General features: G+C 39.0%; 1 protein-coding gene across 2 annotated transcripts in view; it reads right to left on the reverse strand.

The window, feature by feature from the left end:
- Positions 1-16324, reverse strand: part of LOC131978662 (lipopolysaccharide-responsive and beige-like anchor protein) — a 252385-nt gene that overhangs the window by 50121 nt on the left and 185940 nt on the right. For both annotated transcript variants that reach the window (XM_059342384.1, XM_059342376.1), the window contains exons 44-46: positions 14067-14207; positions 12532-12651; positions 6701-6853 (exon numbers count right to left, since the gene is read on the reverse strand). In XM_059342384.1, coding sequence (XP_059198367.1) covers positions 6701-6853; positions 12532-12651; positions 14067-14207 — 414 coding nt within the window. The remainder of the gene's footprint in view (positions 1-6700; positions 6854-12531; positions 12652-14066; positions 14208-16324) is intronic.

The following is a 16324-nucleotide window of genomic DNA, read 5'->3' on the forward strand; positions in this document are numbered from 1 at the left end:
TGTTGTAATTTTGTTTGTTTTTTGGGTGATCTGAACTATGCGCGTGAGATTATGTTCATGTTTAATTGGGGGTCGCGACTCAAAAAGGTTGAGAACCACTGCTCTAATTAAACATGATGATGGTTAAATTGATTACAAGTTACTTTGGTGTCTAACAGCCGTAGAGCAGAGATGTGTTGGGTACTTACAGAGAGTTTACCACATGCGGTGGTGACCCGTGGTCAACCCTCTCAGTATCAACTTCTGACCCATCACTCAGTTGGCTTTGCCCATTCAACAAGAGTAAAGTCTCTCTCTCGTTCTGTGAGGGCAGTTTAACTGATGTCTCTGTCACGGCTTTGAGTGAGCCGATGCTTTATAAGGCGAAAAAGGCCGAAAGTAATGTGCAGCCCGTCTCTCCCATGTGTGTGGTTTGCAGGTCTGTCAGCAGCACTGCAAGAGGGCAGATGACTGAAGGGAACCAAACATGTGAAGTACAGAGCAGCAAATGGGCCCTGTAGAGTTCAAATGGGTTGGATGGTGATTGCACCCCGCCTCTCACAAAAAAAGAGAAGTGGCCTTTGTTGTCAGTTAAGATTGGACAAACCAGTGTTAGGCATAGAAAGATAGTTGTTCACTTGGAAAAAAATGCATAAGATCCGTTAAGAATGGAACCGCCATGACACTAATAGCAAGTTTATTAACCCTTTGATGCACAACATGGGTCTAAAGCAGGGGTGTCAAACTGATCCAGGAAAGGGCCAAGTGGCTGCAGGTTTTTGTTCCAACCAAGCAGGAGCACACGACTCCACCCATCTAATCACCTGGGCTGTCTTCACTCATTAGATTTGTCGTATCAGGTGTGCTCTTGCTAGGTTGGAACAAAAACCTGCAGCCACTTGGCCCTTTCCTGGATCAGTTTGACACATGTGCTTTAGACCACATGTGTCAAACTGATCCAGGAAAGGGCCAAGTGGCTGCAGGTTTTTGTTCCATCCAGACAAATCAAACGAGTGAAGACAGCCCAGGTGATTAGATGGGTGGAGTCGTGTGCTCCTGCTTGGTTGGAACAAAAACCTGCAGCCACTTGGCCCTTTCCTGGATCAGTTTGACACCCCTGGTCTAAAGTGACCCGACTGAGTTTTTATTTTCTATGTCTTTGCAATAAATAAATTTCATGTTGTTTTCATTTCTTATTTTTTTAATAAAAACCCTTTTTGTATCACTACGCTTCTAGTTGCATGGGTCAAAAATGACCCGTATCCATTTTCAATGTTATTTCATGTATGGCTGCGTGTTTCTATTATACATCTTTGAAATAAATGTATTTTATCACTTATTAGTCCAAGTATTCAGTATAAGTACAGTACAAATTATATATATATTATTATTATTATAGTATTAGGTCATTTAATTCTAAATCAAATTTGGATGAATTGGTCAGTTTTGATCCACGTGTGTAAGTTTGATGTAATAATACAAAAAATATTTTTCTTCATAGAGTATGAAAGGAAAAATGGATATAATGATCTATTGTAATAAAAAATATATTTAAATAATACTTGAACTATTCAATCATAAAATAAATTGATTTAAAAAGATAGAGCAAAGAAACACACAGCCAGCATGAACTAACATGAGAAATGAAAGAGGGTCATTTTTGACCCATGTTCATTTGGGTCCATGTCCATATGAGAACTATAATTTTCCGATTACAAATATGTAATTCTTGGTATATATATTAAAAAAAATATACTGTTAGATATGTTGAAGTGTAGATAGCCAACATGGAGCTTTACAGTTTAAACAATGTAATTTTAGGGGCTTTAATGTGTTCATGTGTTAAAGTTACAGCCTCTTAAATGTGAAGTCAGTGAGTGTGCTAACAGTGGACTATCCACAGTAGGAGTTGTCCACTTTAACAGTTTGTGGTCAGCAGCTCCAGCGAAGCCGGCCACACGACAGCACAGGTAGCATTGATGCACACATGAATACACACACAAGCATATACACACGATCACCTGCTATGGCACTAATGGTTAGCAGAGCTGAGAAGTGAGATGTGGTCATATATAGTGGAATGTCAGAGAGGCTGACAGTGACCAGAGACATGTAGTTATCTGCTGGAGGAGGGATCAAGTTCTTAACCTCTCCGTCGACCTCCTGGTAAAAACAACAAGCAGCCCCTGATCTCTGTGGCATGCCTCCTCAAGACCCGGTGTCTCCGCGTGGATGTGTGTGTGTGTGTGTGTGTGTGTGGGGTTGTGATGGGTCAAGAAAAAGGGAGTGTGCCTTTACAAGCGAGCGTTTACTGTAGGCACTTCGGCGCAGCGAAGGTGCATGCTTTGACTTAAGGCGCTGAGGTGGTTCGTCTCCATTCAGTCTGACGAGAATCCAACCATTCCTAAACACGTCAAAGCCTTGTTTTTCAAATGAACTGGAGCCTTTGAGCCTTCAGAGTTGCGTAAACCAGAGGTTAAACAACAATCTGTGTAGGCACACACTTGCAGTTAATCTGTTGCCAAGCAACACACTTTTCTCTAAACATCAGTGATGAACTATGACACGTCCAACACCAGAGCAATATAAACCAGGCTGCAGTTTGATGTAATATTTATATCTTCTCCTGGATTTTTCTTCTTTTTTTTGAAGACCAACCGTGCAACTCTCACTCACAACAACAAAAACAAGCTGCCGTTTTGCACAGCAGCACAATCCTTTACTGTGAGAGGCTTTTAATGGCCTTTCCAGATTGGGCCCTAATTAGCTGTTAATCATCTAGGGCTCATAACCAGAGTGTAGACAGCAGGCATGTGTGTATTTGTAAGCCGGTGTGCATTTGCGTGTGTTTGCGTGTTCTCTCCTGCTGTCTATCCTTGTGTTGTGAGGCCATTAGCAGCAGACAAGCTAAAGAGAGCCAAACAGCCCATTAACTCCTTCAGTCTTCGTCTCTCTTCTCCACCACGCTCATCTCTCTCCCAACAGTACCACAGTTGCCAGCTGACACCCTCTAATGCCAGCTATCTGTCATGACCAGAGACCTGTCCTCCCACACATCCCTCCCTCTACCTCGTCCTCTGCCCGTTTTTTCTTTTATTCTGCCTGTCCACCCTCCTGTACTCGTCTGTCTGAATAGGTTTTGTAGTAAAGTACGACTAGGTTTTTTAAAGAAAAAATGTAATCCAAACACTGACAATATACCGTAAAACTCCATAAGACATAATCCAAATGCTGCTTTTTGCATGACAAAATAACACTACATTAAAATGTGCTGTGTGTGAGTCTGAGTGTGTGTTTGTGTGCTTGCATGACTAAATGCGTGTGTGTGTGTGCATGTTTGTGTATGTATACTTATGTGTTTTTATTCTTTTTTTCTTATTTCTTTTGCATTTTTATGTATGAAAAGCGCTATATAAATAAAGTTTGATTTGATTTGATTTGAAAAATATATCAATGTTTGACAACCGCTGACATGTGAAGTCAACATCTTCTAGATCAATCTAACATCACAGAACAATTTTACTACCTTATACTACCTGAGGTTAATGGATCAGCAGTGTTACAAAGCAGATATTCACAGCCCTCTCATGAAACCCCACAAAGCTTCCTTTTTAACTGAGCTTGTTATGTTTCCGTGCACCTACACCTGCCTGCTGGGCTCGCCTTCACGCTGGATCAATATCTCAATTTGCACTCAGTACATAAAGAAACCGCAGACTGAAATTTTATCAGCCTGAAAGCAGTAACTAGCAGGTAGCTGTGCATGAGCGTGGACCATTTGGATAAGTCTAAATTGCCTCTGCACGGCTAAATTGGGCACAAAGGAAAGGAGCAGAAGAAATGGAGGGAGCAGAGGTAGATGAGACTGCCGCACTTAAACTGGTTATAAAAAGCCGCTTTGTGCTTTCAGCAGCACAAAGCACATTAACACACAGATGCTAACAAGTTGGTTATTCCACTGTTACTGTTGTGATTGATTTTTAGTGTATATAATAATATTATCCAAATTACGAATATTTTAAAGGTGTTCTCCTTCTGTATATTAAACAATATTTACTCAGGAGAGCATTATTAAAGATGGAAACTTACGCCTACTGCAAAGTAAGATGGTAGAAACAATAAAAACGTGACTGAGCTGCAATTAACGATTAATAACAGGAGTAATTAATCTGTCAATTACAGGGTTCCTATGCATTTTCCATTTCCAGATTCCATACTTTAATACTTAAATTTCCAGACTTCTCAGTAAATTTTTTTCCATTTTTCCATTTTTGACATCCAAGTACAAATAGCTAGATTTTTTATTATTTAATACATGTTTTAAAAGTCCAACTGTTAACATGTATGCTTCACTCTGACTTCAATTACATTGCCAAAAAAAACTACCAGCCCTTACAATCAACACCAATGCACTCGTTTTTTTCAAGCTGCAGTACTGAAACTGTGCAATATTTTCTAATTTTTGTCATATAAATTGAAATAACTGTAAACCTTCAGCCCCTACAGTAACAGAAAGGATGTTAAATAATAATAAATTCATTTGGAACACTGAGAAAAGCAGCAGATCTTCATATATCAGAGGGTATATACAAGTCAGTTTGGATTTTTTTCAGAATAAATTAAACAATTTAGCAACTTTTTTTGGTAACGCTCAATTTGAGTGTGTGTTTGTGTGCTTGCAAGACTAAGACTACGCTTTATATTAAGGTCCTTGTAATAACCATTAATTAACAAGTAATAAGGCCCTTGTAAGTCCTTACAAGATGCTTATTAACATTATTGTGTGTTTATAAGCTTATATAAGTGTTAATAATGGCATTACAAACACCCATGACCCACTCATTATGTCTTTGCCATGCCTTTATTAATCTTATTTTGTTTGCTTATTGATATTAAAATATACTTTATTGCTCATCTACTATAAGTTAACTATAAGTTAACTATGCTTTTTGCTACTACCGGATCTAAAGCGAGAACAATGCCTTATACAGTCATTTCTCCAAGTTTTTGATGAAAAACGCATCAAGTTACATTTCTTCTTCTTCAGCCCAAATTAAGTTCAACTCTGGAAAACAGCAGACCGCCACCACTAGCTTCTCCCCCGATACATCCACCTTGGCCTCGACCATGCTGACAGCCCAAGAGGGAGAAGTGTGTGATTAATGATAGGGGCCTGGTCATATCAGCAGGCTGGTTAACACACACCACCGCAAGACTACACAGGTCACAGAGCACACCCAGCCTCATCAGCACCCATTACTACTGTGGGCACACATCGCTCCCCGAGCTAAATTTAACCCAAACAAACATTTTACTGAGAGGGGAGAAAGAATCCAAATGGGAGCAGACTGACAACTTTGAGAGCAACAAAGATACAGGCTGAATTATTTGCATTATAACCTATGTAATGTACACTACTGGTCAAAAGTTTTAGAACACACCAACTTTTCCAGAATTTAATAGAAAATTATGCAGTTTAATGTCTCAGTCTACTCTGAAATTAATGCACATTTGCAACATTTAAAATTCTTTATTGAGCATGATAGTGTTTAGAAAATAAAAAAAAAGATTAAAAATCACATTTTATGTTGAACTAAAGGACTAAAAAAAGACACAAAATGACCAAAAAAAGACACAAAATGACTTAAAAGACATGAAAAGAATTCAAAAATGGACAAAATAGCCCAAGACTCCATAGAGTTAAGTTGTTAACCCATTTCTTGTTCCCTGAAAAAGGCCTACTTGCATAATTCTGAAATGTACATTATCTTTCAGTTTTGGTTAACCTTTTTTTTTTTTTTTTTACCTCTGGCAGTTCACCACTTACCTTCGTACCCTTTCAAGCTGTTCATTTGACTTGAACGGCTTGAATTTCAATAAAAAATGGAAAAATTGGGGTGTTCCAAAACTTTTGACCGGTAGTGTATATATTATTTCTTTATTTTTAGCTTAGTTATCCAGAAAACTCATTATCATATACAAGGACAGTGTTTCGTTTGAGTATCAGTAAAACTTTTGTACAAAGTCAACAAGTTTCTGTAAGTTGAAGGCAATGACAAACTGCTCCAGCAACACAAAACAGATATAATAAATCTATCTGGTTGTTTTTGACCTTCTAGAGCAGAGCAAGGTAATCTGATCCTTGTTTTACAGCTTAATGTGTGTCTGTGCCTGTGTGTGTACATGGAAGATGAGAGAACATCCACAATGAAAATATGACAGCAAGTCTGACAACATCCGACATGCACATACACTAAATATTTCTGTTCTGGGGCGAGCGGGCGGGTGAAGGGGAGATCAGAAACAGGATACGGCAACATTTCCCCGCACACAAACACAGCCGCAGCCAGACATACACACATGAAGGTGCACCAGATGTGCGCGGACGGAGCGGGAGCAGAAAGAGAGATGGCGAGGTGGATAGGGAGAGGAGGTGAGGTGATGTTGGATCACTTTGCCAACACGGCAATCTGAGAGCTGGGGCATGTCGGAGGAGTGGGAGGCTCAGGTAACAGGAAGAACTGTGAGACGATCAGGAAATAACACTGTCTCTTTCAATTAGCATTTCCAGCTAAAGTGGGAGGGGCAGGAAACTCTGGCGAGACTTCAGTTGGTCAGTTGGAGTTACGTGATGTGTGAAGAAAAGTGACTTCAAATGAACAATAACGTCCATCGTGACGATTACAATCAGTTTGTTTGTGTGTTTGTTTATGTTTCTTACCAGGCGATTGATGCGTACAAACTCCTCCGGGGTCTTGGCCCAAGGCGGCAGCTCCACATCAGAGACCACAGTTTTGTCCTCCATCACTCCCAGAGTGTAACTGTTGGCGTTGACAAACATCTCAGGGAGGTAGAAGAACTCCGGGATCAGCTCCTGCATGAATACAGGACAGAGACACATTTAACCCTTAATAGGACCCTAGAGAATATTGGAGGATATTACATACTGCCAGAATGTGTAAAAAAAAACCATACAAAAATAATATTGAGAAAAAAGTTTACGAGATTAAAGTGGCAAATCTACGAGAAAAAAATGCGCAGATTTATGAGATTTAAAGTGGTGAATCTGTGAAAAAAAAGTTGTTGTTTTTTCCACTTTTTTCTCGTAAATCTGCAATTTTTTTGTGCAGATTTGCCACTTTAAATCTCTTAAATCTGCAACTTTTTTTCTTGAAATATTACCTGAAGTTACCAAATATAGTTCTTTGCCTGATAAAGGGTTAAACTTACACACTGGTTTATTACAACAATCACAAAGCGATTATAGCAAAAGTGTTACCATTTAAAGGCATTATATGTAGCATTAAAAGGTCTAAAGATGAGCAGACCATATGATCCATACCCAACTACTGACTCTGTCTACATTGTATAAAATGTTCCTGAGGTTTTTATTTTAATTGTTAATAATTTTTATATTTCTACTTGTATATATTGTAAATTGTTATTCCTTATTATATTTTTTACTTGATCTTTTGCTTATATTTCTAGTTTATACTGCTGTTTTTGCAATTGCTGCTGTAACACTTGAAATGTTCCCATTGTGGGACTTATAAAGGAAATCTTAATCTTAATCTTAGACCCGTGTTGAACAACCCAACAAAAAATTGTGTAAAGTGTAAATTAAAACAGAATGCAATAAATTCAGGATTACTGTATATGTTTTTTAAAACAGCAAAAAAAAAAGATATCTTGTCTTTTTAGTGTATTTAATAGAATGTAGGTCGCAAAGAATTTGCAAATTCTTGCATTTTGTTTTTCTAACAATTACCTTGTCCCAAGGTTTTTCAGGGTTGAATCATATTTTGTTGAGTTTACACTATCTCAAATGTTTCATACAATGTTCAAACCCAAAAAAGTCTGTCACTTTATTCAAGATAATGATCGGTCATTAGCGTCCTATCCCCTTTACCTCCCCTTGTTGATCTGACTTCTGTGTAAACACCAGAATATGTCAGAAAGTAATTGTAAATCATGCAACATAACAGAATTATACTCACAGTAATATAACCTTATTTTTTTAACAAGACAGCATCATTTATCATTAATTGCAACACAGTAATCCAATAGAATCCTAATTTATCAATAGGATATTTTAATATTGATCCAAAATACCTCTATGTGCTACTACTATATGACAAGAGGGTCATGCCAGCCACCAAGCTAGTGTGTACGGTGACATTATAACATCACAAAGTCCTCTAACACGCACATAAAGTTATTTTTAGTGCGATTGTTTTGACGGAGGATAACCGCACTGGGCTATCCCGAGATTAGCTACAGTGGCTTTTTGGGTGGTCCGCTCATCTATTTTTAAATTAGCAAGTTAACGTTATGTTAGCTGACCTTACTTGTGGCTGTTTTCATATAATGAAATGACTTAATGGAAATAAACATGAGTAAACATAAGAATAAAACTTTAAAGTACTGACTCATCTGTGAACATTATTTCTACCTGAGTCACGTCAGACACATTTTCATCTCCAGCGGTGGTTGTTTAACAATGAAGACAACAACTCCCATGATCCCACGCTACTTCATGATGTCATCAAAGTCTGTCTTTTGTTATTGTTTTGATTGAAAGAACACTAGTGGCAGAAATGACATACGGTGTGTAAGAGTTTCCCTAAATAGCTGAACCGGGCTCAGTTCTGGGTAGGATGGTAATGCTGACTGAAGGATGTTTCTGAGTAAAGGAGTCAGATTTGGAAAGGTGTGATCTGAATATGTCTAGGAGTATTACGAAGAGCTGAAGCAGGAAGAAAATATAAGTTAAAGAAAAACAGAAGGGCAATCCCTGTATAAACCGGCTCTGAAATAATGTTAAGATTGCTTTGTGTGTTTCTGTTACAACAGTTGCACAGTGGAGTTTTCCAAATTGTACAATTATTCATGGTAATTACATTTCTGACTGCCTGTCTGCTGCCCGCATTTGTGCTTTGGCCACTATGGAAGATGTCAAAAACCTCCGAGTCTGCACTCAGTTGTGGTTTTTCACTACTCAGTGCTCGACTCGTTTGCTTTGTCTGTATCCAAGCAGCAGAAAAAGGTTATCCCCCCTCCTCCCTCCTCCACAACAAGAGAAAAAGACGCCGTCAGCCAAATTCCTTCCTAACTATGATGATTTTATTTGGCTGTCCCAAACAACACAAAGTATTTTCAATCTGGCAGATAGTGAAGAGAAATATAGTTATGACATGAGATGAAACCCAATATGTTTAGCCATTCGTCAGTCTTAACAAAGCAGAACTTGCCACAATGAGTGTAAACATTAAGATTGAGTTTGAGCTTAAAAACTTGTAGATAAATCCATACTGCCCTCCAGTCCTGAACTGTGATGTTAGTGTTGGGAGTATGTCTCACTGATTATAAAGGATTATTATTATTATTATAAAGGATGGACCAGGATGTGTCTCAGTTCTGCTGCTTCATGTTAATATAAAGAAAAAGTAGAGCGTGAGATGTATATTTGTTTTTAAATTGTTGATAATAAAATTGATATTCCTCACTGCATTTAGAGGTTTGTGCATAGACAAAATACAATAGCAATCATAGTTTTCAGTTTAATAAAAATCTTATATCTCGCCCCCAACACATCAAAGGAAAAATACTTCATTACAAGTAAAAGTATTAAAAGGAAAAGTAATTTTCTGACCCCTCTGATATATTATCAATATGACAACATTTGATTTGTATTACTGAAGAATTAGTGTGTACGCATCATGTTACTGCTTTGTTTACTGTACAGGGATACCAAATAAATTATTTAGAAATGATTAATGGGTGAGAAAAAAGAGATTCTTTTGAACATTTTGGTTAACCTTTGATTTTGATCATATTTTAACATTTATTGAAATGAAACCATATGAAAACTTGAGTCAAGAAGGATGAAAATTGTAGGTTTAGTCTTTAACCCTCCTGTTATGTTCATTGCTTTGTTTGTTTTTTTTGGGAACAGCAATAACCCGGGGCTTGTTTAATTATCCAAAAGTGTCAAAACTAAAAAATCCCTATAAAAATTGTTTATATTTTGTTAATAACTCCATTACTAACCATTTCAATCAATATTAAGTGCAATGGTGTTCTTTACCTCTCATTGATCATGGTTCAATGAGGATAATTCACTCTTTTTTCATAAAAAATGCACATTAAAACTTTTATACTTTTACTGTTATATATATATATCTTTTTTTTCTTTTAATGAAAAAATACTTTTAACTACTTATTTTAGACTTTTAAACTTTGAAATAGGTCAATTTGACCCGCAACATAACAAGTTAAAAATGTGTTTTTCCATTGTGTAAAATCTTCATCTTATATCGATTTTTAGTTTATTGTTTATAGTTTTGTGTACATTTTTTTTTATTATTACTTTATTTTATTGGGGGTACTATGAAAAGCATTATACAGCAAATTAAATGTATTATTTTATTATTATAATAATTTTTAAAAGTTTTTTTAACTACAGCTGTCAAACAGTGGAGTAGAAATGTAGACGAGTAGAAGTTTACGCATTAAATGGAACGACTCAAGTAAAGAACAAGTAGTTCAAAAATGTACTTAGGTGCACAGTATCTGAGTAAATGTACTGAGTTACTTTCCACTAGTATCTTGCTGTACTTCATGGAATGATTAGTAGTTTGTGTTTGTATCCAATCATAGACAAACTGACAAACTGTTTCAAGGATTTGATAGTGGTCCTACTGCCTGTGAACAAAGCTGGTGTGACTACAAGTGCTCTGGAGATGATACGAACATGTTGACAGTGTGACATCAGAGATGAACAGACTCCAACAACACCAAGCTGACATGCTCCAGTTTGAGGCGAGCAGTAACGATGACAGCATGGCCGCATGCAAACACTCCAGCCAGAGTGGCAGCCTTAATCATTTTTTAAAACACATTTTCACGAGCCTGTCACATGCAACATGATATCTAAAAAATACAAACAAATATATACTCAAGTAACAACATGCACCTTTTTTTTATTTTTTTGGATGAGTTGCACAATACATCGACCTTTCATCAGTGGGGTGCAAACATCCAATCAAATGAGCAAGCAAACACACAGGTTTAAAACAACACAGCACTTCCTCACTTCTGAAATCTCTTCACTCCACAAAACCTGACCTGAATCTAAAGGTCAGGCTCTTAACGAGGCCTCCAGCTCACCCAGGTTCACTGGCTGCAGCCTGCTGTAAATTTGAGCCGGGGGTGGCAGGATGCATGCACACACACACTCCAACAAAACCTTGAGGGCTTCGCTCCCCAACACTCCAGCCTGCCTTGCATGGGCCATTATGTGCAGTGGCCCCTTTGCTCCGGCCTGGTCAGAGGCCAGCCCCTCTGATCCCCAATCCTGTCCTGTCATGGGTCACTGGAAGGGGCTCTGGCCCCTGGGCTCCTCTGCTACACTTCCACTGTTGCTACCTCTTAACCCCTCCACTCTCCTCTCCCCCCCTCTGATGCCTTTGGGCTGAGGCTAGGGGTCAGGGGATTGGGGACTGGAGGTCATTCTAGCGTCACCCAGGCTAGAGACACATTGAATCTGGGTGTTGTAACCTATTATCACCCCTTCTTTACCAGTGGGGTATGAAAACACTGGGGCTTTTTGCCCTCTGGCAGGGACAGAGGGCTGCTATCAATGGCTCAAATGCTAAAGCTAAATGGTGTACTTAGCATACTAAATTGATACATCTCGTCCCTAATTCCTCTTTTGCCTGGAACATGAATGTGTGCGTCCAAGTGGATAAAGTCGACTAACTCTCATTCAAAATATGCTAAAAATTCAAACTGAACATGGAAACAAAGTGATGTGGTCCAGATTTCCCCTGTATTTTGATGTGAGCTTGAGCTCTCACAGTTAGATCCACATTGACAGGTCTAGACTGAGAGAGCAAACGAGGGCTCTTGTTGGGCTTTCGCAATCAAGCATTGGCCAGCTACGTAGTAACACAATCCATATGTTTTATCGGTGGGATGTGAGGAGGGGGGGTGGTAAACGCAATCAAGCGTCAAAACCCCCAACACCACCGCTGTTCCCCCATCCAGTGACCCAGTGCCAGGAGACCAAGCAAAACCCAGCTTTGACAGAGAATGTCTGACTGTAGTCGTAAATGTTTTAGGAGTGCAGTTAAATTGTGCACTGGGGGTTCGAAGGCCTTCAGTATGAGAATGACCTGTGCTGTTGCAGGGCAGATCCAGCAGCTCTGCAGAGTTTTGGGGGCCCAATAGGCTGGGATTCAAGTCCAGGTTATAGCTGGCTGAATCTGAGACAGACGGCTGGGACAGATGAGGATTAGTCTAACGCTTTGATCAGAAGACCAGGAAGCTTTCATTGCATAGGGACAATGATTGGTAGTGACTGGACATTACTCTTTTGAAACCTTTTCTTCTTTGTCTGTAAGGATGCTGGATGGGGATTTATTCTCCTGGAGTGCTCAGGGCCTTTATCTCTTCTAACTTCTAACCTTTGTACAAGCCAACCACAAAACGTATTTTCACCATATCCCGTGTGTGCATGCATCAGTGTGTACAACAGAGTGTGTACAGTACCTTAACATCAGATGTGTCTCTCTGGCTGTTCCTCCAGGCTCGGGACACCGAGGAGAAGGTGCGGTCAGCGTGGTCAAACTTCCCTCCTTGAAAGTTTAGGAAAAACGTGGTGAAGGGTTCCTGTTGATTACAACAAAAAAAATGCTTTAAATCTGTGCTTTGATTTCTGTTGCTGTCCAAAAAAAGCCCCTTGTTGTGCAATAACACATGCAGTAAAAGTCTGTGTTGCTTGCAGTCCAACACAGCACTGCGTCACCTGATTTGAACCAAAATCTACTCTTGATACACTCCCTGAAAGAAACTGGAATCCAAAAATGAACAAATGAAAATACAATAATCCCAGTGAGCTACTAAAGCCAATGCACTGCTGCTACTGATGCATTTCTAATCATGTATAATCTTGTTAGGACGGATCAATAGCTGTCTCTCTGATGCAATAGCCCCCAAGTGACATGGACACAATATGCAGGGCCACAGCTACAAACTAATACTGTAGATAGCTAATTAAGCTCTGAAATGACGTACGCCTCATTTGTTTTAGAAGTGTAAGAGGTTAACCTCATTGTGTCTCATCACACAGTGAAAACAACACAACAGGATTAACCACGTTATAAAATTTCTAAAAACAGTTTTCAGTTACTGTCTGATGTTTAAGTTTGATCTTTAAGTGAGAGCTAAAAGTGAGGGGTTTCTGGTAAAGTGGATTTAGAGTAAGCCCGCTAATGATGCGCAGGGATCAATGAGGCAAGTCCGCTGGGAGTCACTGAGACAGTGAGCTACTGGGACAATAACAGGAGAAAACTGCACGTTGGAGAAACTTAGTAACCTCCCTCTCCCTAGAGTGCAGTATGGAAAGATTGATGGCATCCATTCAACAAAAGGTACTGAGAGAGAGTGCATTTCGGTGCACAAGGTACACTGCATATACTCTTCAAAAATAAATCACATATAGGATGTGTTATTTCTCAAATATTTAAATATTTGTACTTGAGGGACTTTTTTTTTCATGGCAGACATTTAATTGCGTTGTCTTTGTTGTTGTTTTATTCTTATATGGCAACAACATATCGCATCGTAAATTATATGCAGCAATAAATGAGGAACAATATGCATGTGATGCAATATTTAGCATACATTCAGTACGCTCAGTTTTATTTAAATATATTTGTTTCCAGGAAGTAGCTGCCTGATTAAGAATGAATGAACAATAATATGAAACTCCAAAGGGAAACGATGAATGTAAATTTAGAAATCCATTAAAATAGTTTGACAAATAACTTGGATATGCGTATTACTATGCATAACTATACTTTCAGAGAGTGGAAGTGGGGCCTGTTTATTGTGTATGAGCTGCGTTATCTATATGTTGAAAAGGAGTATCCTGGAGTGCATCCATATAATTTTTTGATTGCATATCATTATTTTTTATTACTTTTATCACGCTGTAATAAAAGCAACAACTAAGAAAGTTGCAGCATATTTTTATTGCAGGGTTATTTTAAAACCATGTGTCTTTTTATATACATTGCACTTACGAGACGCAGTAGCCACATCATGGTGAAGCTGGCAGTGGAATAGTGGGTGCCATAGTGGAACTTGGGCACCTGATCGTCCTCCCAGGACTCGTATCGGTCTGAAAAGAATGCTGCCCTCTTGGGGTTCAGAGCACCAATGGGCTATGGAGAAATCAAAACATAAAACATATTTTCAGGTATTAAAAAGTCAAAAATAAAGACGAGAAATGGCAAAAATATGGGCATGACTGCAATGGGAAAGCAAGAAAGGATTACTGAATTTTACTGTGAATACATTCTCTGCAGCATAGCAGTTGCAAGGCAAATGAAGCTGGTAACCTTTGTGCAATTTCAAATGAATATTAGATGATGTTTCCCTTCAGACAGAGATCAATCCTTTCCCACAGAGTGCTTTTTAGAGGCTGTGAAACAGAGCCCCTGCAGCTGTAGTCTGTCAAAGAAAACTAATGCGCTCCAATGAAAGAGTGCCTACTAGGAATATCAATAGCAAGGCTGCGGGTTCCTTTAATTTCTACTTTTATTAATCTGTAACTAATACACTGGTCACTGGCCCTATTTGTAGTGTAGAAAAATGGTTAAGTTGCATTAATTTTCCATTGCTCTACAAAACCAATAACCCTGTGCTGCTTGGCTATTATTTAAATACTCATTTATAGAAATCACTTTCAGGCTGGTTCAATTTTTATTAGTCTTCTGCTGGCTGTACCTCATCCCCTCAAACCCCCCTTCATCTCTTTCTCTCTCTCACACACACACACACACACGCACACAGCCGATCAATGGTAATGGAATGATGGCCTTTTGAGGATGAGGGCCTAGTAGGGCGTGGATCAATTGGATCTCTTTCATATCATAGGGTGCCTGTCACAGCAAGACTCATCCAGGGCCAGCATTGATATTGATCTGTGCTATGGCTACTGTTTTGTGTGGGTGTAATGGAGCATGCTTGTGTTCATGTATTCGTGTGTAGTGCTAGTGATGCACGCAGGATTTATGCAGAATTGGGTGCTTTTTTTTTAGTTCGGTGCGTGCATATATTTTGTAATTTTTGTCCTAAATGTGTGTGGATTTACACAGCGAAATGCCTCGTGCCACCACACAGCGCAGCTCTGTGTTGACAGTGATACACTGTGGGCTTCCTCAGGGCCACTGGGGGGTGGGTGAGTACACACGGTGAATTATACATCAGGCCCATTGGTCTGATTTATAGCCCTAATAACAGTCGGCTCATTAAAAAAAGAAAAGGGAGAGGAGGCATATAAAATAAAAAAAGACTGAAAGTGCCACAGTGACAGAGCGAGAGGGAGAATTGTGTGTGAGTGCGTGTGGGGGCTGTTGGTTTGCGCGAGCCCGACATTGTTTACTGCTGTAAATTACTGTGGGGCTAGCGCTCTCAGCTTACAGTAGCTGCAACAGAGCGGCGGTGACGGCGCCGTACATCAGAGCAGCAGAGCGCCGGGCGGCGTGCTGATGGAATGCCGGCTGCCGCCCCGCCACAGATTGGCCTAATATGTCGTGGCGAAGAATATCGCTCTGATGAGGACTCAGATAAATGAACCAATCTCGTAGTTTTAATTAGACTACAGAGAATGCTGCAGAACAAAGATGTGCCGGCACTTTGAAGGGGAAACATCAGATAATTAATCTTGGATTAGTTCTAATCAGTTCTTCATCAACAGAGGAGATGGTGATGGTGTTACAGAGCCATTTAAACATACTGTGGGAAAACCATCACAAGAAATAACTAGAAAGCTGCAATCAGTAGAGTGCAGATCTTCCCTTCCAAACAAAGAAGAGTTGAATCTTACACAACTGTCCCTCCAAGATCCCTTACAGAGAAGAGTATCACACCTAACTGTAGTAGATCAGAACATATCAGACATGGAATTAATCTGCAGATCATCTGGCTAAAAATGAAACTTCATGCTTCAGGGATGTAGATCACCCATAGGTTTCTGAGGAACCATTATGAAGCTCAGTTTGGTGGCTCCCATTTACTCATTATTTTGTATCAGGCTGTAAACATACAGGTGCATCTCAATCAATTAGAATATCATAGAGAAGTTTATTTATGTCAGTAATTCAATTCAAAAAGTGGAAATAATACATTATATAGATCCATTACACACAGAATGAAACATGTCATGTCTTATTATGGCTTACATTTAATGAAGACCTAAAATTCAGTGTCTCAAAAAAGTTTGAATATTACAAAAGACCAATTTTAAAAAGTATGTTTAATATGGAAATGTTGGCCT

This window comes from Centropristis striata, chromosome 1, assembly GCF_030273125.1.
Source record: "Centropristis striata isolate RG_2023a ecotype Rhode Island chromosome 1, C.striata_1.0, whole genome shotgun sequence".
NCBI classification, from domain to species: domain Eukaryota; kingdom Metazoa; phylum Chordata; class Actinopteri; order Perciformes; family Serranidae; genus Centropristis; species Centropristis striata.